The 25,602-nt window shown below is 32.3% G+C and overlaps 4 protein-coding genes across 8 annotated transcripts in view; all 4 read left to right on the forward strand.

Moving 5' to 3' along the window:
• The window catches only part of LOC111713122 (uncharacterized), a 9,823-nt gene extending 1,815 nt beyond the window's left edge, over window positions 1-8,008 (forward strand). Inside the window, exons 5-13 of the mRNA XM_023487922.1 lie at window positions 980-1,083; window positions 3,026-3,107; window positions 3,926-3,980; window positions 4,754-4,776; window positions 5,043-5,137; window positions 5,713-5,829; window positions 7,057-7,266; window positions 7,423-7,504; window positions 7,797-8,008. Of these exons, the coding sequence (XP_023343690.1) occupies window positions 980-1,083; window positions 3,026-3,107; window positions 3,926-3,980; window positions 4,754-4,776; window positions 5,043-5,137; window positions 5,713-5,829; window positions 7,057-7,266; window positions 7,423-7,504; window positions 7,797-8,008 (980 nt within the window). The remainder of the gene's footprint in view (window positions 1-979; window positions 1,084-3,025; window positions 3,108-3,925; window positions 3,981-4,753; window positions 4,777-5,042; window positions 5,138-5,712; window positions 5,830-7,056; window positions 7,267-7,422; window positions 7,505-7,796) is intronic.
• Window positions 8,009-8,474: 466 nt separating this feature from the next.
• LOC111713118 (uncharacterized) lies at window positions 8,475-11,679 on the forward strand. Its single transcript, XM_023487918.1, has 6 exons — window positions 8,475-8,619; window positions 9,070-9,194; window positions 9,775-9,867; window positions 10,143-10,228; window positions 10,715-10,820; window positions 11,227-11,679. Exons 2-6 carry the CDS (start codon window positions 9,150-9,152, stop codon window positions 11,314-11,316), a joined length of 420 nt encoding a protein of 139 aa, XP_023343686.1. The 5' UTR covers window positions 8,475-8,619; window positions 9,070-9,149; the 3' UTR covers window positions 11,317-11,679.
• A 93-nt stretch (window positions 11,680-11,772) lies between these two features.
• Window positions 11,773-19,097, forward strand: LOC111713116 (RING finger protein 37). 5 transcript variants are annotated; one of them, XM_023487912.1, is made up of 12 exons: window positions 11,773-12,037; window positions 12,267-12,322; window positions 12,901-12,968; window positions 13,641-13,682; window positions 14,337-14,443; window positions 15,930-15,972; window positions 16,393-16,472; window positions 16,571-16,727; window positions 17,140-17,362; window positions 17,872-17,954; window positions 18,182-18,249; window positions 18,855-19,097. In XM_023487912.1, the coding sequence occupies exons 1-12, from the start codon at window positions 11,977-11,979 to the stop codon at window positions 19,049-19,051; spliced, it is 1,185 nt and encodes a 394-aa protein (XP_023343680.1). In that variant the 5' UTR covers window positions 11,773-11,976; the 3' UTR covers window positions 19,052-19,097. The 5 variants fall into 5 exon arrangements, with proteins under 5 accessions (XP_023343680.1, XP_023343681.1, XP_023343682.1 ...); XM_023487913.1 differs by having other exon boundaries at window positions 12,267-12,310; XM_023487914.1 differs by lacking the exon at window positions 11,773-12,037 and adding an exon at window positions 12,050-12,118.
• Window positions 19,043-24,822, forward strand: LOC111713117 (diphthine methyl ester synthase). Its single transcript, XM_023487917.1, has 13 exons — window positions 19,043-19,144; window positions 19,224-19,267; window positions 19,992-20,060; window positions 20,230-20,266; window positions 20,350-20,401; window positions 20,621-20,748; window positions 21,205-21,293; window positions 21,857-21,896; window positions 22,128-22,186; window positions 23,451-23,505; window positions 23,563-23,610; window positions 24,036-24,107; window positions 24,686-24,822. Exons 1-13 carry the CDS (start codon window positions 19,106-19,108, stop codon window positions 24,773-24,775), a joined length of 822 nt encoding a protein of 273 aa, XP_023343685.1. The 5' UTR covers window positions 19,043-19,105; the 3' UTR covers window positions 24,776-24,822.
• The last annotated feature ends 780 nt before the right edge of the window (window positions 24,823-25,602 follow it).

A 25,602-nucleotide genomic window follows, 5' to 3' on the forward strand; every position in this document is an offset into this window, starting at 1 on the left:
AGGAGGAGCAGGGTGCTAATCAACCTCAAGGTAGACTAGAGATAGGAGGAGGAGCAGGGAGCTAATCAACCATAAAGTAGACTAGAGATAGGAGGAGGAGGAGCAGGGTGCTAATCAACCTCAAGGTAGACTAGAGATAGGAGGAGGAGCAGGGAGCTAATCAACCATAAAGTAGACTAGAGATAGGAGGAGGAGGAGCAGGGTGCTAATCAAACCTCAAGGTAGACTAGGGATAAGAGGCGGCGCAGGGAGCTAATTAACCTCAAAGTAGACTAGAGACTAGAGACACTTCATCAGTATTCGGACGCTTAGGACAACATGGAAAATCATACAGACATACGATAGGGGGAGTTTGGGATACAGGAAGTAGTAGGAGGAGGGAAGAGATTGGGACGGCGAACCCCAGCAAACAGACAACAGCGCGTGACCCCCTATCCTTCATTAGATTTGACGGCGACTGCAGCGCCAGACACCTTAACTGCAAATGACATTTGGCGCCCTCAAGCAAGCGAACACCGCGGGGGGGGGGGGGAATACTCACGCAAACACAACCTAATGGCGACCTAACCTTAAATGATTAACTTGGAGGGTTGGGGAGGCAGTAGGCCCACAAAACGAGCTACCTTCTGCGCTCTTCTACGGGATAAACTGTCAGAACTCGAAGGTGTAGAAGCCAAGAGGCAAAAGAAGTGCAATGTAAAAGGCGGTCTGACAATTTCTAAACTCTCTAGGTAACTGCCCAGGGCCGGCAATGTGGAGTAAAAATGTAAAAATAGGCTAGGGATAGGAGGAGGAGGAGCAGGGAACCAATCAACTTTATGGTAGACTAGGGATAGGAGGAGGAACTGATCAAGGTAGATCAAGGTAGACTAGAGATAGGAGGAGCAGGGAACTAATCAACTTTAAGGCAGACTAGAGAAAAGGGATATTGTATTGGTTAAAATCTATTGAACTGTTCTCAATTATCATTGGTGTTTAGGATTATCAAGTTCTACAAGGACCCCTCCTAAACTCTGTTCTTCTAATCTTCGGTATCTACCGCTCTTTCAACAACTTCTTATTATACTCAACAGTGATGTCAAGGTACTTTTTATGTAGGAAAGAGGGTTTCCAATTATATCTGGGACTGAATTTTATGAATTTGACCTAAATCGCTGAACTACCATCTGCCGGTTCAAATATGAACCACCAAGATAATGTTAAAGATTAAGGAAGAATTTAAACCGATGATTAAATTTTTAACTAGCGGTAGGCAGTTCTAATTCATTGAATTCGGTCCCTGGATGAATTATTACTGACGCGAATGTTAACAAGGACTTTAAAAAATTCAAACTCATAATTTGTAGAGTTAGGTTTAGGAGGTTTAGAGGCTCAGCTACATTTTGCCTAGTCACAATTTGCCTAGTCACATTTTGCCTAGTCACATTTTGCCTAGTCACATTTTGCCTAGGTAACAGTTTGCCTAGGTAACATTTTGCCTAGTAACATTTTGCCTAGGGTAACATTTTGCCTAGAGTAACAAAAGAGCGAATTTTTTGCCTAGTCAATCATTTTTTCACAAAGAAATTTTCATCAATCCGAGATTTTTTTTTTAAATCCGCAAATTTTTTGGCAAAAACTTTGCAAATTTTTGAAAATCATTCAGTTTCCTTTAACCCAATCAGAAGGAGAGACACATTGAAAATGGCTCCCATGATAACTGCAGGGCTTACCAGGCGGGGTAAGCCCAACTACAGAGATAAGAATAACTTCTATTATGTTTTCAATGGGGAGAGGGCAGAGACCAAGAATTGGCGCTGTTCCCAGAGATCATGCACTGCAACCCTAACAACGAGGATATCTACTGGAATCCTGGTAGGGGATGTACTCCCAACTCATGGCCATACCAACAAGCTGCTGAAGACGAAAGCTAAGACCACAGAAAAGGCTGTGATTGAGAAGTATGCCAATGTTCAAGGAAAACAGAGATCAAAGGACTCCAGACAGTAGGTGAAATTTGTTGTAGAAGCTTTCCATACCATGCCGAAAGCAGAAGATAAATAATGATAAATAAAGATCACCTGTATGAATTCCTATGTATACTCCATGATTATGTAAAATGTATTTAAAAAATATATATATATATGTCTGATACATAACCATATTTTATCTTTTGTAGAGTGACAGGAATGTTAAAATTGCTGTACAGAATACAATTCAATTCATTAATTTTAATTCGTTAAAATTTATCTGGTTAAACTTTAAAAAAATGTTTAATTCTTGACAAAATTTGTTTTTTATAAAAGATTTTTGACTAGGCAAAAAACATGCTCTTGCGTTACCTAGGCAAAATGTTACCCTAGGCAAAATGTTACTAGGCAAACTTGAACTAGGCAAAAAGTTACCTAGGCAAAATGTTACCTAGGCAAAAGTGAACTAGGCAAAATGTGACTAGGCAAAATGTGACTAGGCAAATTGTGACTAGGCAAAATGTAGCTGAGCCGGTTTAGACCTAACTTTCAAAAGTTTAAACCATAAATAATCTTTAGGAAAGGAATTACGTAAAGCTTTGTTTTTCAAAATGAGTGAGAAATTTACGATTTCTCTTTAAAATAAATTTTTTTTTTAAATTGTGGTTTCTTTATAATACTTAAGATAAACTGAGTCCGAATTTTTATGAATTTGAGCCGCGTCTCAAATCCGCCCAAAACCGGTTTAAATCTCGAAAACTTAAATACAATTTAATGCGGAACCAACCATATTTGAGCCGCGACTTAAATTCTGCCTCTTGTTGCCGTAAAAAATGGAGAAAATTATGAGAATTGAACACTTTTAACACTTTTCAAGATAGAAAAATGTTAAATTCTTTCACATTATTGATGAGATAAAGATTTTAAATGGTACCGGTGTGAATTGGGCAGACTCCTCTTTAAAGGAATCACTTAAAGTTCCGTAGAATAAATCAATTGAAATAAATAAAGACCTTAACTTTCAAGTTTTAAAACTCAAAGTTTTGAAAGTTGAAATAACTGAGTACTTGTCCTAGGTTCTGGATTTCTCTAAGAGTAGGGATTTATCGGATACGGAGGATACATCAGAACTATGTAGAATGCTCTGGAAGATAATAGGTAAGAACAATTTTTCGGATGCATCCTTTTTATTTATATGGCGGATCTTATTTTCTTCTTCAAAATGTCAGAAATTTTAGCAACATTTTAATTCTTAAGCATGAAAAAGGCACTTTCAGGTTTGGTGAAAACATCATTTGAATATATTTAGAACTAGCTTTTTCTTTATAATAGTCAACCTATTCAACCAAGATCTTTTATCCAAGCTAAGAATATTCCCATGGTTTTACTCAGCTCCTCACTCAATATTTAAGGCCAATCGCTAAGGGGTTTCTGAGTTATGATCGGACATACAAACATACATATTGATTACTTGCGTTGTCTGTGACATTTTAAAAAATCTAATTTTGAAAAAAAAATTTATAAAACAAATATCCTTGGGTTCCCTCAAAAAAGTTTAGCCATTTTGATCCAGCCGTTTGGCCAGCTATAGTTAACAACATATATTTAAACAAATATATTTATGAAATATGAAATATGAAATATGTCTTATGAAATATGAAATATGAAATATGTCTTATGAAATATGAAATATGAAATATGTCTTATGAAATATGAAATATGTCCTATGAAATATGAAATATGAAAAATGAAAATGAAATATTATTGTTCATGAGAAACCTAGAAGGACTTTAAAAATTAATTAGCATACCTCTGTAAAAATTATTTAAACAAAATGATCGGGCTGAAAACCCAGAATATGAGAGGGAATCAAAACTCCTGATCATAAGTAAGGATGACTCAAGCAATCCCAGCAAAGAATGATTTGATTTGATTTGACTTGCAGAAAATATAAAATTTAAAATATTATTGTTCAGGAGAAAGATGTGAAAAGCTGGAGAAACTCATTCTGACTCGAGACCTGACATACAGGAAAAATATTATCTCTCTCCCCTTTTCATTAATGTTTATGATTTTTAAAGCTGATTATTTTTAATTTTGGTTTCTCTACAAAAGTGGCTTTACATTAGAAGTCCCTTTACATTAGTAGTCCCTTTACATTAGAAGTCCCTTTACATTAGAAGTCCCTTTACATTAGTAGTCCCTTAACATTAGTAGTCCCTTTACATTAGTAGTCCCTTTACATTAGTGGTTCCTTTACATTAGTAGTCCCTTTACATTAGTAGTCCCTTTACATTAGTATTCCCTTTACATTAGTAGTCCCTTTACATTAGTGGTTCCTTTACATTAGTTGTTCCTTTACATTAATAGTCCCTTTACATAAGTAGTCCCTTTACATAAGTAGTCCCTTTACATAAGTAGTCCCTTTACATTAGTAGTCCCTTTACATTAGTAGTCCCTTTACATTAGTAGTCCCTTTACATTAGAAGTCCCTATACATTAGTAGTCCCTTTACATTAGTAGTCCCTTCACTTTAGTAGTTACTTTACATTACTAGTTCCTTTATATTAGTAGTCCCTTTACATTAGTAGTCCCTTCACTTTAGTAGTCCCTTTACATTAGTAGTTACTTTAAATTAGTAGTTCCTTACGGTTAAAGTTCCCTAATAATGATCTTAGCTTGTTTGTTTCTGCATGATTTGTAGTGGATTTGTAGTGGATTTGTAGTGGATTTGTAGTGGATTTTAATATTTATTTTTCAAAAAATTATGAAACAATAAAGGGTGATAATATTTAATGTTTTAGTTCGACACTAAACAACGTAATAGGTAAGTAAAATGGGAATTGTTTTTGATGAGGGTATTTTTTAATATTTCTATTTACCCTTATATTGTGTTTATTTTATTAAATGTTGTGCTGTTCTATAATTAAAACAGTAAACTCCCAATTAAATATTAATCCTGTCAGAGATTTGTGCAGGAAAAACTGTACCATCAATGTTAAGTGACATTATTATTCCAATTTGTAAAAAAAAAATGTTTATAAATATTACATTTCAAAAAGGTTTTATTTTACAAAAAATTGTATATTTCAGTAAAAGGATCCCGACTAACCCATCTGACCCTGAAGAGAAATGTACCGAACAATATTTTCTTAAACCTGGTCGGTCAGAGCTGTCCTTTACTGCAGGAACCTAACCAAACCAAATCAAATTATAGATATTTGCTAAATCATATGTCAGAAATTTGATAAAATTTAACACAGTCAAAGAAAAACCAAATAAAACTTAAACAGATAAAACAACGTTCAAATTCACTAAATGATCTATTGTCCTCTATGAGGAACTAGCTTGGGAAACCCAGCTTTGCTTGAAAATTAAAGTCAACCCAATCAACTTAGAATGTTAAAAATAACACTAAGAACATTCCCGGGATTTTACCATGTTCCACTACCAAAATTTTAGGAAAATCGGTCAAGGATTTTGATCAAATTTCCATACAAGAAAACAGAGAGTACTACTTTATATAGATAATAATAGTAATAATAATCACTCTCATTCCTTCAATAAATGATTTCAGGCTTGAGCCTTATGTAGATAGATAGTAATAATTGTGAAATGTAAACAGATGATTCATATCTGTAAGTAGTGCTCGGCAATAACCTGGTTTGTTAAGTAAAAGAAGCCGAGGAAGTTCTAGAAAACTGAACCAAGGCATTACCTAGCACTAACTGTATATTAAAGGATTGGTTACTGGTACAATCAGGAGCTGGATATTGCTAGTGCCGAGGTAGTGAACGATTTTGGGATGGTTTGCCTGCTCTACACAGACCCAGAGCAACTTTTTCTCAAATGCTGGAACAAGGATAAAACTGTCGGGAAGGTTAGTGTGATATGTTATTAGCTTGCTGATTTTACTTGTTCTCTCTTAACTACTTTGTCCAAAACTAAGGTTATGATTTTTCTTATGGCATCTTCTTTGATGCTTCAACCATTTTTCTTCTCTTTTTACTTTTTTAGTGCTTAGGAACTATTCCAGTTTGATCCAGATCCCGAATTTTTCTGTGAGAAAATGGATCTGGATTTAGCTTATAGACATTTTTTAAAGATTTACCACTTCTTATACAAAAGAAAATTTTCATAAGAACAGGTTTTACAGACTTACATGCTAAGACTTATAAGTTTTATATTTTGAGAATAGGCTTAAACAACGTCAGGCTGAAAAGCATTGACTTAAAAGGAATTGTGCTGGCATACCCTAGCCAGGTCAAGGAGCTATTAGACACTCCATGGCTAATTGAATTGGATTGGATTGGATTGGATTGGATTGGATTGGATTGGATTGGAATGGAATGGATTGGATTGGATTGGATTGGATTGGATTGGATTGGATTGGATTGGATTGGATTGGATTGGATCGAATCGAATCGAATCGCTCTGGACCAAGGTACATAAGCCCACCAGGTGTTAGAAACTGCCCCAACTCCAAGACCACTGAGAGAAGGAGAGCTGCCAGCGGCATCGGTAAAAACATTTAGGGCCCAGGGAGGTAAAGCGGCATCTGGGTTAGGAATGTTATAATGGTTCACAGGCAGTCTCACCATGGAGAGCCAGAAAAAGAATTGAGCTGTGTTTTACAGCCAGTGGTGATAATCACAAGAGTATTGTGGTCTTGTGAGTACTTGTTGACAGCAAGAAGATTATGAAAGTTAAAGGTATGAGGGGTTGGATGTGAATCAACTTTCCAACCAGGCTCCAGATGACATTTTGAGCTACTGAGTCAACTTTTAGGCAGTTGAGTAAGTCGCACAAGAAACAAGACATCTTGTCCTGGCAGAGCGGCCAAGCCCAGTCTCTAGTATTGTATTGGATCGGACATTGTTATGAAAACAGAGAAAATTTGTGTTTAAGATCAAATTTAAGCTTTTCGCATTGCAACTCTTGAAGAAAAATTATAAAGAGATCCAATATCTAGAAAAAAGGACTAGTAGTAGTTTCAGGGATTCAATGATTAGATATGTAAGGACTATAGTTTCAGAGTGATCTAATGATCAAATAAATAATAATTTACTTTAAAAACAATAAGCATTGATCTAAATTGTTTTTCTAGGTTCGGCGGAGTATGCGTGTGTTTCCTCAGCCCTATTTTGACCGCCCAATATATGACCAGATGGAAAACTGTCCACGTGGACTCCGCCATAGCTGTTCATCCACATTCCTTTACCTTAAGAGACTTTTCCACGAGGTGTTGAGAACAGGAGACTGGGAGAGATTGCCCGTAGCTAATAGTTTACGGAAACTGCGGCTAGAGAATACAAAGGCAGGATGGAATATAGTTTATCCCCCCCCCCACACTCTACAAAAATTTGCAGTGTGCACTGAAAAAAGAAAAAAATTTTATAAATCTTCAGAAACTTTTGTTTGGATGTTGTTGATCTTGAACGTTTGATATCTATATCCAATGTGGGAAACTAAGGTTAAAGGAGACGGTGTATCAGTAATCCTGTCTTCCTGTCCTAACATATCTTCTCTAGGCTATCTTGTTTTTGCAGCAGCAGGTAATTAATTATTTGTAACATTCATCTTACAGACAAAGTACCATGACCTGAGGTAGGAATTTTTTTGTAAGGACACAACCCGTCAGTCAGTGAAATTGGGGCTCTGCTGAACGGTTCGGTGTTGTGATATCATCTTATTACAAAAGCAGTTAATAAAAAAGAAGGGGGCACCTAAACCGGATAATTTGGGTCTGTTTTAACTTTCTTTAATGAAGAACATAATTTTTCTAATCGGAATAAGATATTAAATCTAGTATATAAGGACTTCTTTTTAATAAATCTTTTGTTTTAGGTCTGAAGCAGGTATTTGGTTATGAGGAAACTGCTGAAACCAAGCTGACCGAAATCTTCTACCGTGGTCCATCTGACCTCAAGCTCCACACTATATCAAACTGCTGTCCCGGACTCAATACCCTCTTCCTCGGGAGCAACAATCCTCGATCTATTAATACAAGGATATTCTCAACCTGGAGAAGTTTGAACTATCTCACTCTGGNGATTTGATTTGATTTGATTTGATTTGATTTGATTTGATTTGATTTGATTTGATTTGATTTGATTTGATTTGATTTGATTTGATTTGATTTGATTTGATTTGATTTGATTTGATTTGATTTGATTTGATTTGATTTGATTTGATTTGATTTGATTTGATTTGATTTGATTTGATTTGATTTGATTTGATTTGATTTGATTTGATTTGATTTGATTTGATTTGATTTGATTTGATTTGATTTGATTTGATTTGATTTGATTTGATTTGATTTGATTTGATTTGATTTGATTTGTGTTTAAAGCCGTCCAACGAAAGTAAACTAATACTTAGTTCCAAACACTAAATGTGTTATCCTTAAGTCACTAATTTTGGAAATGTGGTTTTAATGCTCGAATTATTCAGAAGAAAATTGGTCTCGGGAAATAATCATGGAGATTGAAGAATTATAATAATCCCTTTCTAAAAAAAGTAAACTTTTTATCTTTTTAAATTGTCCAGGAGATTGGATCTCAGCTCCGGGGTTTGAAACTTCAATGTGCCGGGTTTAATCTCCAGGATATAGCTAACCTCTGCCCTAATCTAGAAACCCTGATCATACAGAAGGAACCTCCAAACCCAGGTTAGATTATCTAATTGTTATTCAGTAAACACCTAGGGGTAGATATAATCTTGGGAAAATATTCATCCTTTTAGTTCTCATTCCCCGAATTCTCATTGGTCGAATCTCCGAACTTTAAAGAAACACGTTTTATAATGCCGCCAATTCAAAAGTTTCCGGCTTTTGTAAATTTTAAGTTTAGTTATTTAATATGTTAATAATAATATTTAATAATTCGGACTGAGGTCATATTTAATGAATAGTGAGGCATTATTGAACTAGCTATAGCTAGTTAAACTAATTCTATACCGTATATTTGTATCAGAAAATTAAATAATTAGTTCAGCTATTTGTATCTAGTTCAACTTTCTCTCGTTATTAATAAGTTCCGTCTTAGAATAAATGATTTTTTGTAAGCTAGCTATCAATATAAATCATGCTTCGTTCGTTCATATATATTTTTTCATTTAGTTGTGAAGTCCCGTGGGAACCATGGTTTTGGATCTCTTCGTATTCTGGAAGTTTCATGTGCTCATTTCTCCAAACAGTGCATGGAGTTCGTTCTCTCATATGCTACCAAGATTGAGTCAATTAAGGTCAACTTACTAATTATTTTATTGTATTATATACAAGTTTCCAATCATTGGTTATTGTTTTCTCAAAAATGACTTTTTACCAAAAGATATACTATAGATTTGAATATGAATGATTTGATATTGTTTATTGTTGAATAATTCTCAAGAACCCAAGCCGAGTTATGATAAGGATGATTTAGAAGACTTGGAGTAGCTGATGATGGTTCTGATAGACTTGGTAATCTTGCATCAGCATCTCACGGATACTGTCTGAATTTATCTTTTGAAGATATTTACTGTAGTTGACTGCTTAACTTCTTGTGGAATAGAGTTCCATTTTCTTGGAACTCTAACTTCTTGTGGAATAGAGTTCCATTTTCTTGGAACTCTTAAGCTGGAGAAATTGTTCCTGAAACTGGTCCCGGAGTTTTGTATTTCCAAGTTCAAAGGGTGATTAGCCATTCTTGTGACTCTTTTGTGGTTGAACTTTCTAAACCATGTTGCAGGGTTGACATCACAGAATCCATGAATTATTTTAAATGTCTTATTTGATATGATTTATGTTTTATTGAAAAAAATAAAATTCTTGATCTTATTTTAGATCTTGAATATCCCGAAGTTGGTGAGAACTGATCTTGAAACTTGGTTCTCGACAAAACATCTTCCATTTCTCAAAACCCTAATTATTTTCAAGGTTACAATTTTTTTATTAACTTTTAATTTCTTCCTGATTTGATTTGATTTGATTATAAAATCAGAAAAAATTACGACAATATCCATCAGTGATTTTGTTATTTCTTTGTTGTTGCGTTTTTTCTTTCTTATTTTACTTTATCTTAGTTAATTTTTGAACTTTTTATGACAACTTACATTTGTTCATCGGGAAAGAATTTTCGTTGGTGTGTTAAAAAAATTTAAAAATTTCATTACCTAAATAAAACCATTTCTTGAAAAAACTGTCAATTTTAGGGCCCAAGTATGAATATGGAGACCACGATGAGTATTCTCAGTGATCTGCCCGCAATATCAGAGATAGGAATATCAGATTTAAACAGGTAAAATACTTTGCGGCATTACAAAACATAACGCGTTAACCAGAAACCTGTTAAATAGGAAGACGACATTAACGCAGTACTTAAGTGCATTTGATTTGTTACAAAGGAAATAGCTTTAATAAAAACTTATTTTATGGGTCTGTTTAAACTGCACAATTGCTGTGTCTCGTGTTAATCTGACTATTTAACGTCATGACTTTAGTCTAAAAGTCGATTTCCTATTACAGTGTTTTCTGGTTCAGACTGTCATTCAATAATGCTATCTTAATAATAATGTAATAAGAAATAAAATAAATTAGCATAGGTCAACAGAAACTAATGTAAGACAGTAATTTTAATCAAAATAAATTTTCCTTTAAGATTCCTCATTTATAGTATATTCTTGATGTTCCCTTCTACAGTATCATTCTCCATGTTATTTTATTGATATTGTGCTTTTGAGTTCCTTATTTTTTAAGGTTGTATCCCCTAAAGTCCCTTTTTTAGTATTGATGTCCCTAAGTCTCCTGAGATGAGAAAGTTGTTGCTTGAGATAAAAAGGAGAGATTGGGACATCACCTTAGCAGACTTTGTGGATGGAGTAGATGCTGAGGTCAGTATTAGAGGAAAACAGGGGTTTAAGTCAGTAAAGGTTAACAAATTTTTCCTCCCACAAAATAATTCTTGATAATTTATACCCCTTAATAAAAAAAGAAAAAACACAGTACGTGTGTATAATGTATATTTTTAAAAACGAAAATTTGGACATCTGAAGGCAAGTTTTTTTTCATCCTTTTTCACACTTTTTGCCCAACATGTTTTCCCCTATACATATACAATATACATACTTTTTTTTTGGGGGGGGGGGTAATGATTTTCAAAAGAGGGGTGGTTGGAAATATCTTAATAGAAAATATACACCCCTGATGAAAAGTTTCCTAAATTAAATTTAAACTTAATGTTTTTTTGGACGAAATAAGAAAACTTTTTTCTACAACATTTTTTTCGTTATATTGCAGGAGAGAGATTTTGCCAAGGTTCAGAGTCTGCATTGGTTTCATCTCACACAAATACAAGAAAACCAATGCTGGAAGAGTCAACCTTTCTAGCTGTACAGTGTACAGTGTACATTATGTACACTACAATATGTACAATCTTTAGTAAATTTTATGTACAGTACAACCTCTTAAAGATTTTAAAAAATTTGGATAAATTTTTGATTTTTAAACTCGGTATTAAATTTTGCTATTTATACTGAAGTTGTGAGCTTACAACATTTTTTGGTGGTCGCGGTTTTACACTTATTTAACAAGCAATCTTTGGAAAAACTGTAATGCGTTTATCAATTTAGAAGTTAGGATATTTTAACCATTAACTGCATATTTTTTTCTTTATTTTTAAACATTTTATGTGTGAAATTTGAATGTCGTATTGATAAAGACGACTTTCAATCATCGTCCATTAATTCTTGTTCAAAACCTTTAAAACTCAAAATTCTTTTTCTTTCCATATGAACAGTGTACATTGTACACTGTACAGTGTATATTGTACATCGTTTCCTGATTGTTTTTTCGATACATAACAGTGCTTTCAAATATTATATTTATGTTATTGTAAGACTACTGTAAGTCCTGACTCCTGAAATTTTATTGTTATTTTTTAGTTAAATATTTGTAATCAAAAGGTTACATAAATTCATTAGAGCTCGCTGTCGAGTTTAATCAGTTTGTTTTAACATCTAATTTTTTCCTCTTAAATCTTATTTAGAGATGGTAATCGTTTTTTTTTATTCGTTTATACAGTTTTATCTGATAATTACAGTAGATAAAGGTAATGTTTTATCTTTTATCTGATAATTACAGTAGATAAAGATAATGTTTTATTTTAATCTGATAATTACAGAAGATAAAGGTAATTTTTGTCTCTAATCTGATAATTACAGAAGATAAAGGTAATTTTTGTCTCTAATCTGATAATTACAGAAGATTAAGATTACGTATTATTATATATCTGATAATGACAGATGTTTTATTATGTTCTATTAACTGTCATGTTTTAGTTTCAGATGCTAAACCAAGAATGTTTGATCTATGCTCTGCTGAGGGAGGGGTGGAGGAATTCATAAATCATTAATCCTTGGATCAGTTAAAAAAAAATGTTATCTGTAGGATCTTGTGTCATCTAATTGAATTATCACATTATTTTATTTTTACTTTGAAGTTGTCGACTTTATTCAAATATACCACTTGGCCTTTCTGTTCCACGTCTTAGACTCTTCCTTAGATTGAGTTTTTTCGAAAGAGTGATTCTTAAACGTTAAGTTAAACCTTAAGGGATGTTAATTTATAATGAGCTATCACACAAATCAGGATTCAATAAACTTCCATCTTGTGCAATCTGCAATATAGAAGTGGGATAGAAAATCGCCATGTTTGACTGAATGGAAGAAAAATGTGAATCAACGGAAGAAAGATATCAAATTGTAACCTTAAGACAAGACAGCAAGACTTGAACCACAAGAGATGTGGTTCAACTTAGTCTAAGCGGTTCAACAGCTTCTTACTGTTCAATAAATCATGTCCCTAACACAAAAAGTCTGCATTGACCTGAAAAGTTTATTCCTGTCGTGAAATCAATTTCATTGAGGTTATATCCACCTCTGACATGTTGTTTAAATTCCTCCTTGTGTACAGTGTGGAATGAGTGTATGTACTGAGGCTGTACACACTGACCTCTATCCTCCAACTAATCTCCTCTCAAGGAACAGTAGCATTTTATCAAATAAATTATGAATTATCATTCAAATAAAGTGAAATTCAGTTATGATTAAAATCTTGCAATTTGCATGTTATGCAACATTTTCAATACGTTTCTCGCTTTTGTATTTCTCATCCCCAAATATAAAATCAATCCTGAAGGAGTTGCAAGGTTGCCAAGTCATACGTTGAAGTTTCTTTTAACAATTTATTATTTTTGAATTTTTAATCTTATAAATTGGATACAGTTGAAACACACAAATTCTGATTTGATTTTTCTTCTTGTCATTGTTTCTCTCTTTCCTTTATTCTTTTCCTTCTGTTGACTGTCCCTGATTCTGATAATTCTGAAAGAAGATTAAAATTTCTCGAAACCAGTATTTATTGGGACACTCTTCACCAAGTATTAGTTTTCAGTTTTGTTTAACTCAAGAATACCTGACTCAACAAGCTGATTGAAGGTTAATACATTGCTGACTAAGCTTTAACTTATACTAACGATATATTTTCCGAAATGAAGGTAAAATGGACTTGGACTGAAAATATTGGTCTCGTGCTAGAACAGAGTTCCTTATGTGATAGGAAGTTTTAAATATCATATGGATTTCCTTTTAGAACATTTCGCAATTAATTAAGTTATTATGGACTCTAAAACATAAATTGTACTGGTATGCTAGAAAAGGGAACTTAAAAGGATTTATGGCTGAATATTTCATCAGGTAATTCAGACAATGCATTAATGAAGTAAAAATTACACCATCAAACTTTTTTTCTAATAATAATAAAAGGGTTTGCTGAGAAAAAAAACTTTTTTTCTAATAATAATAAAAGGGTTTGCTGAGAAAAAAAACTTTTTTTCTAATAATAATAAAAGGGTTTGCTGAGAAAAATGTTAACTGAATTGTAGCAGCTACGTTTCAAAAGATTTTATTTTCTAGAAATATTTTTACTCATTGTTGTCAATTAACTTTTTCTTATTTTGTAAGGATTTCAAACTTGAAAAAGATGGGAAAAAAATTCTCTTTAAAGATAATGAAAAGGAAAAAAATCTATTTTTCGACGATGAAAGCATTGAAGTTGAAATGAACATACCAAATGTCCTGAGGCAGAAATTTAAAAGAGTATCGTTGAATGAAACTCCTGAGTTTCCTTTTTTTGGGTCTATGCATTTGCATAGATTTTGATTTAAGAAATCAGAAAACAAAAAAACAAACCACATGTTTACAAAAATATTGATATCTACAAAACTGCCTGACCTCGTTCATGAAACTGGGTTTCATTATGATACACTAGATTAAGTTTCGGTCTCTGTCCTACAATAGTTTGGTACTGTCGAGTAAAAAATTGATTTTTTTATAATTTTTTTCTTGTAGGCCTCCAGTAAGTTTATACTTCCATTTCCCCTTCCCTCTAGTTCTAGTGAAGATATCAATGGATACAAATATAGATAAACAATCCTCAATATTCTTCTCTATAGCAGGTTTAATATATTATATATTTGCTTGTAATGGGTACAAATATAGATAAACAATCCTTCATATTCTGCTCTATACCAGGTTTAATATATTATATATTTGCCTGTAATGAATACAAATATAGATAAACAGTCCTCAATATTCTTCTCTATACCAGGTTTAATATATTATATATTTGCTTGTAATGGATACAAATATAGATAAACAATCCTCAATATTCTTCTCTATAGCAGGTTTAATATATTATATATTCTTGTAATGGATACAAATATAGATAAACAATCCTCCATATTCTTCTCTATAGCAGGTTTAATATATTATATATTTCCTTGTAATGGATACAAATATAGATAAACAGTCCTCAATATTCTTCTCTATAGCAGGTTTAATATATTATTTATTTGCTTGTAATAGATACAAATATAGATAAACAGTCCTCAATATTCTTCTCTATAGCAGGTTTAATATATTATATATTTGCTTGTAATGGATACAAATATAGATAAACAATTCTCCATATTCTTCTCTATACCAGGTTTAATATATTATATATTTGCTTGTAATGGATACAAATATAGATAAACAATCCTCCATATTCTTCTCTATAGCAGGTTTAATATATTATATATTTGCCTGTAATGAATACAAATATAGATAAACAGTCCTCAATATTCTTCTCTATAGCAGGTTTAATATATTATATATTTGCTACCCCCTTTGGGGATGGTGCGGTGATGTGGGCTCTTCCCATAACTCTCTTCGGACAGATGGGTGACTGTTTTATTTATTTATAATGGATACAAATATAGATAAACAATCCTCCATATTCTTCTCTATAGCAGGTTTAATATATTATGTATAAGAAGTCCATTTTTAAATTTAACAATGTTTAGCATTTTTTAATGACAGGTACGCAGTACACATTGTGACAAACTCAGAAACAAATTTATGGTTGACGGTAGCTCAGAAATTCTGTTAAATCTGATTAAATGGAGTGTTAGCGTAATTTCAAGTGACCCTCCATGCAAAGATACCTTCGTTTTTTTTACTGGAAAAGTTTTTTATTTTTGTCAGCTTCTCAATTGCTTATAAAAGCACGTAATGGGCAAGTTACTTTCGCAGAGAAACCATACATAAAAATAAACCGTTTAAAGAAACAAAAACATTGATATCTTATTCATACTTGATCAGGACATAGCTTTATAGGATCATCTTTAAAATTGAACTTGTCACCTCTGCATGAAGGATCACATGAAATTACGCTCACATTTCCTTTAAAATCTGTTGTTTTTAGCCGGGGTAATTGCTTTATGGTCATCTTTCATGGTTTAAAACATTGAGCATTTAAACAAAAAGAAAATCACTGTAGAGCTTGTGTTATAGCTCCGGGTCAAATATCGGGAAAATTATTTTTGGCCCTGATATTGAATTAAAATAGTTAGACCTTTAAGAAATAGTTTTTGGACTTAAATCTTGTTTTTTATTTAACAGGTAGTACATCAACAGGACCACGCTGCTCACCAGCATGTACAAGGAAATAAAACATTTTTTAGATAAAAAAATATTTGTCAAATATAGTTGGTTTTTTAAAGGAAAGCATTATCAAATAATAAGATCATTGATCCATTGGCCGAATTTAAAGAATTTGAGCGGCTGTTTAAATTTAAGCCGCGGTTTAAATATGGTTGGTTCCGGCGCTTAATTTAAACCGGGTTTTGGCGGATTTAAACCGCGGCTCAAATTCTTTAAATTCCATCTCTGAAGGTTTAATTTGGTACTTGTCTGCAATATAGGTGTACACAATTGTTCGTCATGAAAAGAAACATGTTTAAAACAAAAGGGAACCACCAATTTCAAGGAAAAATTCTGAATAAATCGGTAAAGTCGTCTCTGAAGTCGCATCGTTTGTGGATAAAAAAAGGAAAAGTGATGTTTTCAAATGTTTGTTTTAAAGGAGGAATCAAGATGTAATTGATTTAACCGGAGAGGAATCAAATCAGAATTCAGAATTTAAACACAATTTTATACAATTAGGTTTGTAAGATATTTAACAATTAAATACGTTTTTGATTCAACAAACTTAGCTTTTAAATCGGGTATGTATAAAATGTTCCAACTTTCAGTATTTTCAGGAGTCGGATCGGCAGTGGACGGCCGAATTGTTTTCTCCAACACGGCGGTGACTGGATACAATGAGACCGGTTACTCCTTGAAGGACAATTCTAAAACCGGCATCTTAAATAGGATTTCCATTCTCCAACTTAATATTCTCAGAACTAAGGAATCAAGGCAAACATTATTTCTGAATCACCTGAAATTGAATGTGAGATAAATGTTCCAAAATATTTTAATTCAATCGAAATGTAACTTAAACTTTGAATTGAACGATATTTTTTCACTAGAAAGCAATTTAGTAAATATTAAATATCAGCTTTTATCTGAAAAATGACAAAATTCAATAATTTCCTATGTCTTTATTGTAAAACTCCGCAAAGGCCTAAAATTGTTAATTGTCAAAAGTGATACTTAGATAAAGATAATAAAAAAATTGAATTTACTTCTTTAGCTCTCTTAGTATTTTTAAAATCTAAATGGCGATTTAGTTCAATCGAGAATGTTACCTTATCATTTAAAAAAAAAAAACATGATTTAAATTTTAAGATTTTCTTTTGCATTGATTCTAATGTTAGCCTATGATAAGTGTACCCTGTCTGAAGAACCTCAAGATCTTTGTAACACCTAGAGCTGGTAGGCCTGCTGAGAAACTACTCTTAGAGCAAGCTCTCAATACTCCAGAGCAATCCTCAACCTCATTTTCATTCTTCGGAGGTTCTTCGTTAGAGGATGAAACCTCCGGTTGCTCTAAATCTGATAAATCCTCTAGTTATCAGCCTGGTGAAAGAACGGAAACCCCCGAAGAGAAAGTAAGAAAACTTATGAAATCCGCGAACTGTTTTGTTTTTGTTTTACAATGTATACAAAGAGAAAATGTTCAGTATTTCAAGAAGATGGGCGCTAAAAGCCTAGTCTATTTTATATTTGCCTTTCTGTCTGTTTGTATCTAATATACGTTGAAAAGGCTGAACCGATCAGGTCTAAATTTTTATGGCAACTCACATGACCCCAGAAAAGTTTTATGGACCGTCAAAATTAATCAATTTTGCCCAGAAAAAAATTCAGAATTTTTTTTTGTTTGAAAATGCGCCAATGTAAGAGTTGGCAAATCCACGAAAATATGCTCTAAAAGCATTTTTTCTTAAAAAAAATATCTTAAAAATTGGGACCGGATTTAATTAATTGCAAGAAGTCGTTGAACTACTTAGTGATGGTTTAACCACGTAGAGACGGCTTTACCAATTATATTTTACTGAAGTAGTTGAAACGGTGGTAGGTAGTTGAGCGACCTCTCTCTAATTGATTGACTATGATTTAGATACCTACTGAGTTTTTGGATGAGATAACTGCAGAGCTCATGCTCATCCCGATGGTCTTACCAAGTGGGAAGTTCGTAGACAGGTACAATTATAATATAATCCTAGCTTCCTAGCTTAGGTGAAAATCAGACCTCAGAAAGTTTTTAACGCTTTTTGATCTTTACTCCCCAAATTGTTAATCTTTCAATGCGGCAATAAAACTGTTAAAATAAATTAACATAATTGGAGATACAATAATTTTTAGAAGTGGGGGAGAGGGATAATTTTTCAAGTGAATATATTATGTACCCCCAATTCAGTTTTGTTCAGGGGTACCCTTGAGAAGTGCAATGAATCCCAGGCTATGTACGGAGGTTTACCCAGAGACCCATTTTCAGGTTCAACATTTTGTATTGTATTGCTAATATTGTACATAATAATGTAAATACAAAAACAATAGCATACCTGTAAAATGTCTGATTATTTTATTTTATATCATAGAAAGCTCCAATTTATGTATGAACAAGTTTTGTGCGTCCTCGATATATACATCCTCTCTTTGCATCATCTTTGTGCTTTTCAATGTCCGCCTTCTTTTTGTATCCTCTTTGTGCGTCCTCAAAGTGTGTCATCTCTTGGCGTCTTTATTAGTGTGTCCTCAAAGTGTGTCCTCTCTTAGCGTCCTCATTAGTGTGTCCTCAATGTTCGTCTTCTCTTAGCGTCCTCAATGTGCGTCTTTAATATTGAGTCCTCAATATGTGTTTTTTCTTTGCATCCTTGTTAGTGCGTCCTCATTAGTGCGTCCTCTCTTCCCTTCCTTTCTTTGCGTCCTTTTTCTTGCGTTCTCAATTTGCGTCCTGGTCTTAAGTTTGTTCTCAATTTGCGTTCCCTCTTTACGTTCTATTTAGGAAAACTTGAAGTCTCTCAATGCTAGTTGTTTTAAATACCTTCTTTTGATATAGAAAATGTTTAATTAAATTCCATTCAATGTCTTTTCACTTAGGACGTGTGTACACGGAAAATCTAAAACCGGTTTTCTGCGCTGAGCTGAAGAGTAGAATAGACGCCTATCTTACACAGCAGAATATTGATACACGTGCTCGAACAGTTGGGGATGCCGCCGCCATTGATAGATTTATTAAGAGTAAAAACAGTTTTAAAGGAACAAAAAGAAAACACTCCTCAGTTTTGATAAATTAATTATTTTATTTTTATTTATTAACTCATAAATAATTCTATTTTCAGATTTAAAAAATGCTCTATTTTATTGGTTTAGGTTTAGGGGATGCAAAGGTAAGTGTTATATACATTTTATACATGCAAATTTTTTTATTTTAAGGATGATGTGATGTAAAATTTAAAATTATTTTAGGATATAACAGTCCGTGGTTTAGAGATAGTCAAGCAATGCGACAGGAACCAGATTTTTCAAGAATTACTCAATAAATAGATAAATAAATAAATAAATAAATAGATAAATAGATAAATAGATAAATAGATAAATAGATAAATAGATAAATAGATAAATAGATAAATAGATAAATAGATAAATAGATAAATAGATAAATAGATAAGTAGATAAGTAGATAAGTAGATAAATAGATTAATAGATAAATAGATAAATAGATAAATAGATAAATAGATAAATAGATAAATATATTAATGGTACCGGTATAAATTCAAACACTTTTTATTGTTGTTTTTCGTTTTCTTTTTTAATAAGTTTTTTGTCTTCTCCTAAATGAATTTGTTTTAGAAGATTATTTTAAAAGGGATACAATGATTCCATTGTTTTGGACTCTTTCTGTTTCTCATTCTATTAATTTCTTGGATATTTTTGTCGTTAAATATTTTTTTTGTTTTTAAGTAATCAGAGTCTGGAAAAATAAATATTTCTGTTTCTTCAGTGAGATTTTTTAAAAAATTTGCATTTTACATTTTATTTTGTAACTTAAACTTTTTTCACTGTTTTACTGTATTTCAACTTTTTAATATAAAAGTATTTTTGTCAATTACTTAAATGTGTAGTTGTAAACAATGCTTAAAAACTGTTAAAATTTTTTTAAAATGTGTAGTTGTAAACAATGCTTAAAAACTGTTATAATTCTATTTTTGTTTGAAAATGAACTGGTTTGTGTAGAGTATATCTGGAGCATTATACCTCAATACTCACCTGCGGGAAGGAAGAACTAGAGATATTATACGGAAGGAAGGAAATATTTTTATTTTTTTTTGTGGAGAAATTTTTCCTTCAATATTTAGAACTTTGATCAAAGTCATTTTTAAGACTCTTGATAACATCATAAAGAACCATCTTTTGAAACGGAAATTTTACATTTAATGATGATTTTGATCCTAAATATTCCTTTTTTTTCAAGAGAGGTTATTTTGGCGGATAGAGACATGGTTGAACAGGTAAAATTTTTTACAGATAAAAGAAAAGTTTGGATTTAATAAATCATTTAAAATTTGTGCTGAAGTGAATTCAATGATTTAAGAGTGCAGATACTATTCTTGAAGGCGCTAAGGAGTCGGATATTGCATTTTTAGGTAAGTGACACATTTTTTAATCTTGATTTGATTTGAAATAGACATTTGTAATAAAAAATAATAAAATGAAAACTTAAAAGTTTAATTGTCCCCAGTTTAGCTAAAATTGGGAGGGGAGGGGGGAGTATCAAAGATTTCAAATTTTCCCAATGCCTTAAAATTGTTCTAGTCTCTTACCCCAGCATCTAGAATCCATTACAATTTTTACTTTATTTATAGTTGTCGGAGATCCATTTGGAGCCACAACCCACACTGATTTGGTGTTGCGCGCACGGGAGCAAGGAATACCGCACCGTGTTGTTCACAACGCATCAATAATGAACGCTATTGGATGCACAGGACTTCAGGCAAACAAATCAATCAATCAAAAATCAGAGGGTTGTTTGTTCAACTGGCCTTTATTTGGGGAAGGACTTAGTTATTCATAAATCCAGAGGTGGTTTCTTTTGTATGGATAATTCCTCCAGTAAGCACTAGCCATGGTTTTATATTTGTTGTAGTCCAACCAATCAGAAGCCACCAAAATCTTCTCTTGGTTCATGAGATCTCGATAAGTTTCTGCTCTGGACTTCAAGTATCTTTCTCATTTCAAATGTCTGAGCTAAGTTTTTATTAAAAGAAATAATAAATCATCAAGATTATTTTTGGGTTTATTCCCTTTTTTTCGGAGGAATTTGAGTCTTTGTCAGAAACTATGAATTCTGTTAAATCAAATAATCTAAGTTAAAAATAACAAAGGTTGTAACCCTCTGGTTGTAAAGAACTCTGAAGAGAGGTTTATATTGATTTTTTTGTTTTATCAGTTATATAATTTTGGAGAAACAGTTTCTATTCCTTTCTGGACAGAAAACTGGAAACCAGACAGCTTCTACGATAAAATTATGAAAAACAGGAAATCAATCGATCAAATAAATCATTCTATTGATTCAACAGATTCATCAATTGAATAATCAAATCTATTTTGAATGATACAGTCATTTTGGAATTAAAGAAGACGTAAGACAACCCTAGAAGTCTGATTTGATTTGATTTGATTTGATTTGAATCAATCAATCAGTCAATCAAATCTAATTGATCAATGGTCTAAATCAAACAATTAGGTCAATCAATCGTTTAATCCGATTAAAATCATTCATTCGATTTTTAAAAAACAAATGCATTAATTTAATCAAAATCGATTAATCATTAGATTTAAAATCCATCTATCAATCAACTTAATCATATTTTACCAACCAACTTAGTCACGATTTACATACACACTTATTCCAATTGTTTTTTTAGACTTCAATCAATTTTTCTTCTACAACTCCAGAAGTATTTAACACTAGTGGCTTAACAATTGTTGTCAATTTATGCTTTTTTTGTCTCTTAGGTCTTACCTTTCAAACTCTATGCAATATGCACCTTCTCGATTGAGGCTGTACAGTTTAAATAGTTTGATTGTATTGTATTCAGAGACAGTGGCCAGCATACACTTTGCTTACTTGATATTAAGGTTTCTTTCAGAACAGATATTTATTATTGTTGGTTTTCGGACTTAACTACTAATTGATAGTAGNTTAATATGTTTTCTCTTCACTGCAGTACACTAAAACAGTCATTACTCACAAACTCACAAGGAATTATAAGTATTTGTAAGTATTAAGACTTTTGACGCAGCAAGTATTTCCGAAATTACGTTGTGCAAGATTGTTAAGAAAAATTTATTTAAATATTTAAATTCTAGGTGAAAGAGCAGTCTGAGGAAAACTTAATTAAAGGAAGAAAAATCTTTGAACCTCCCAGGGATTAAAACTTTAAATAATGTTTTGAAATAATTTGTTTGTTTTGTCTTTTTATAATTCTCTAAACTGTTAAAAATTAAGGCCAGTTTGATACAATTCCGTAGAAATCAATTTGGCGTCAAAACTTTCACGGCAGAAGAACGACCTTTTCTTCCATATTTCTTCTTCGTGATGGCGTACCCCAGCTAGATCGATGAGCCCACGGGACTTCCCTAGCTTCTTGAATTGAATTGAATTGAAAGGCTTCATTTCTACAGTTAGTAATCGGACAATCTTTAAATAGAGCATGACCCGACAGCAATTATACTTTTGAAGAAAATTGGAATTTGGGGAATTTCCCATATTCCAAGATATTTGGGAAATTTCCCAGGTTCCCAGGCATTTTGGGAATACCCGAAATTTCCCAAATTCCTATAAAACTTTGACGGTGGTATTTTTTAAGATTTTGTAAATATCTCAAATGACTGGATATCTTGAAATCCCTCAAATGCCTGGGTATTTGGAAAATATGCCTAAAAGCTAGGCATTTGATAAATTTCCAATAATTAAAAAATAAACTACCCTCAGATTCCCTAAGGAATTGGGGGAATTCCCCAAATTCCCAGGCATTAAAGGAATTTCCCAAATAAATAGGCATTCGAGAAATTTTCTATAATTCAAAAATAAAACACATTTAGAGCAGGCGCGCAACTAGGGCGGGGGGCATGCCCCTCCCTTAAGAAGGCTTGCCCCCCCCCTGTAGGGGGGGGCAAGAAATGACGAAGTCCACCCTGTTTTGCAATTTAGCGATTCATGAATCCAGACCCTGAGGAAATTTAAGAGCTCTTATCGTAAAATAAAAAAGATAATTGAACGTTAGTTTATTGAGCTTATAGTTCAATCCATATAGCACTTAATACACCATATACACACATACAGACCCCCTTCGTCTCCGAGCCTAACTACTGCCATAGATCAGAACAGTTTGACAAGGTTCCAATGTGCCTTAATCTTTGTTTTTTTTATAGTTGCGCGACTGATTTAGAGTCTTTAAGAAATTTGGAGAATTTCCCATATTCCCAGGTATTTGGGGAATTTCCAAGACTCACAGGCATTTGAGGAATTTCCCAGATATTTGGGGAATTTCCAATTTTGACTTCTTTTCTCAATTGCTGTTACTCCCTGAAATAAAGAGACACTTGAAATTACGAAGACAGTCCCTTTTGTCAGTTTGAAATAAATTCTTGAATTATGATTAATCCAAAATACGAAAAGTTTTGATAAAGATTCATGAGTACCCAGCAGGCAGCTCAACAATTATTAGAGATTGTTGTTAATAAGGTAAATTAAAAATATTGCAAGATTTTTTTTTTTTTTGTTATCATCTGAATGTTTAAGGAGCAAGAAAGAGGAACTGGGTCTGTTCATTTAAAACCAGATAGTAAGGTAAGTTTTGGTTTCTTTGTCATAAAAAGATTTTATTTCATTCTTAATTTTATAAACGTATCTGAGTTTAAAAGAAAAAAAAACATAATGTAAATGTTTACGAGACAAATTTTAATATCCCAGGAAACAGGAAAGGAAAATTGTTAAAATAGAAAGAGTGGAATCTAAGTGAAATGAAAATATTAGTTTATATATTGCACAATGAACTATAAATTGTTTAAGATAAATGTATTTGAAGAAAAATCTAAAAATGCGTAAGCTGTTTTAAGTAAAAAAAGAAGATTTACGGTAATATAGAAAAAATTGAAATTAATAAACTAGTTATTTGGTAATTTGTCTGAAGTAAATTAAATTATCACTTTCAATTTCTCACTGTCTAGTTTTTTGGTGTAAAAATAAGGATATCTTGAATATATACTATCTAGGTTGTTTGTGTAGCCCGTGTTGGAACGGAAACTCAAAAACTATTAACATGTTCTCTTCTCACCGCTTCACAGGCAAACAGTTCTTATAATACATATAGAACTCACTTCTATAATTAAATAAATTAAATTGATTTTAAAATTGTTGAATTCTAATGTAAATGTTCAATTTATCATTCAAATATTTAAATGATTCTTTGATTTTTATTCTAAATAATTAGGATAAAAGTTCTACTCAATTCTTATAAATTTTAATAATACTAGAAATTCAAGGCGCTTCGCGCCCTTCTTTCTAGCCTTAGAGGGCGCTTCGCGCCCATCTTCTAAATTAATTGTAAACATGTTCTCTTTGTGTACATCGTAAAACTAAACAAAAATAATTCGCGGATTTTTACAAAAAATTTCGCGGATTTTCAAAATTTTAAAAAATTTAATGACGATCGAATTTTGATAGAGACAAATATTTGAAATTTTGATGATTCATNACAAACATACAAACAAACAAACAGACAGACAGACAAACAGACAAGCCAAATTTTAATAATATTTTATGCTATAATATTAAAAAGTATTTTTCTCAACATCCACATTTTGCAGATTTGAAACTTAGAAAACCACATATTTTGTTTGAATAAGAACTGTTGTGTATCTAGACGGATCTAGGTCCACCCCTCCACTCCCTGGTTATCCCTGGAGTCCTACACGACCTCGAGGCCGATGCTCTAGAAATGTGGAAATCTTAAAGTTTAAATTATTTTTAACAATATTTTTTAATTGTTATTTTTTCAGACCGGTTTTAATACTATGTATTTTACGCTATGTCCGAATCCGATGTTTCAGATCACGACGATGAGTATTATCGGTAAGTTTATTTTTTTATCTGGCTGTCAACAAAATTTAAGATATCAACCACGATTCATAACGGAACCCATTATCTATTTAACAGTTATGGAGACATATTTGTGTTGTAACTAAAAAATTTAAAACTGAGACTTTCACATTTTATGTGCCTTAATGATATCTGCAGACAAACATGAAAATGGCCGAGATAGTTAACGATTTTAGAACATAACCCATACAACTTTTCCATCGCTAAATCATGATTTCACTTCATGATTATGATTTATCTAATATGAAAGCCCTTTAAGATTTTGTTAAACATCTTAATTGAGAAATTTTTATTATAAAGCAAAACTAAATCAATTTGAAGTATTAAAACTCTTAACCTTTATGAACAGACTATAAACCCAGCTATGTTTAGAAACAAAACTTACTCTCCAATAGTTAAACTATTTTCAATTTTGACTTTCTATACCTAGATAAGAACATTTCCGTGGATCTAGCAAATCCCCAATAAAAAATTTGAGGCAAATCGGTTATGGGATACATTAGTTATGAAAGTACATACAAACAGAGATTTCTACTTTTTATACAAAATCACACGGACAATTACCATTAAGATTAAACATTTTTGGCAATTGGCAACGAAAGATGAAGTCGGGCAATTAACTTAATGAAATTTCTAAACTAATATTTGTTTTTAGTTCAATTATTCGCGAATTCCGTATGA

The sequence above is a fragment of the Eurytemora carolleeae genome, unplaced genomic scaffold, assembly GCF_000591075.1.
Source record: "Eurytemora carolleeae unplaced genomic scaffold, Eaff_2.0 scaffold819, whole genome shotgun sequence".
Lineage (NCBI taxonomy): Eukaryota > Metazoa > Arthropoda > Copepoda > Calanoida > Temoridae > Eurytemora > Eurytemora carolleeae.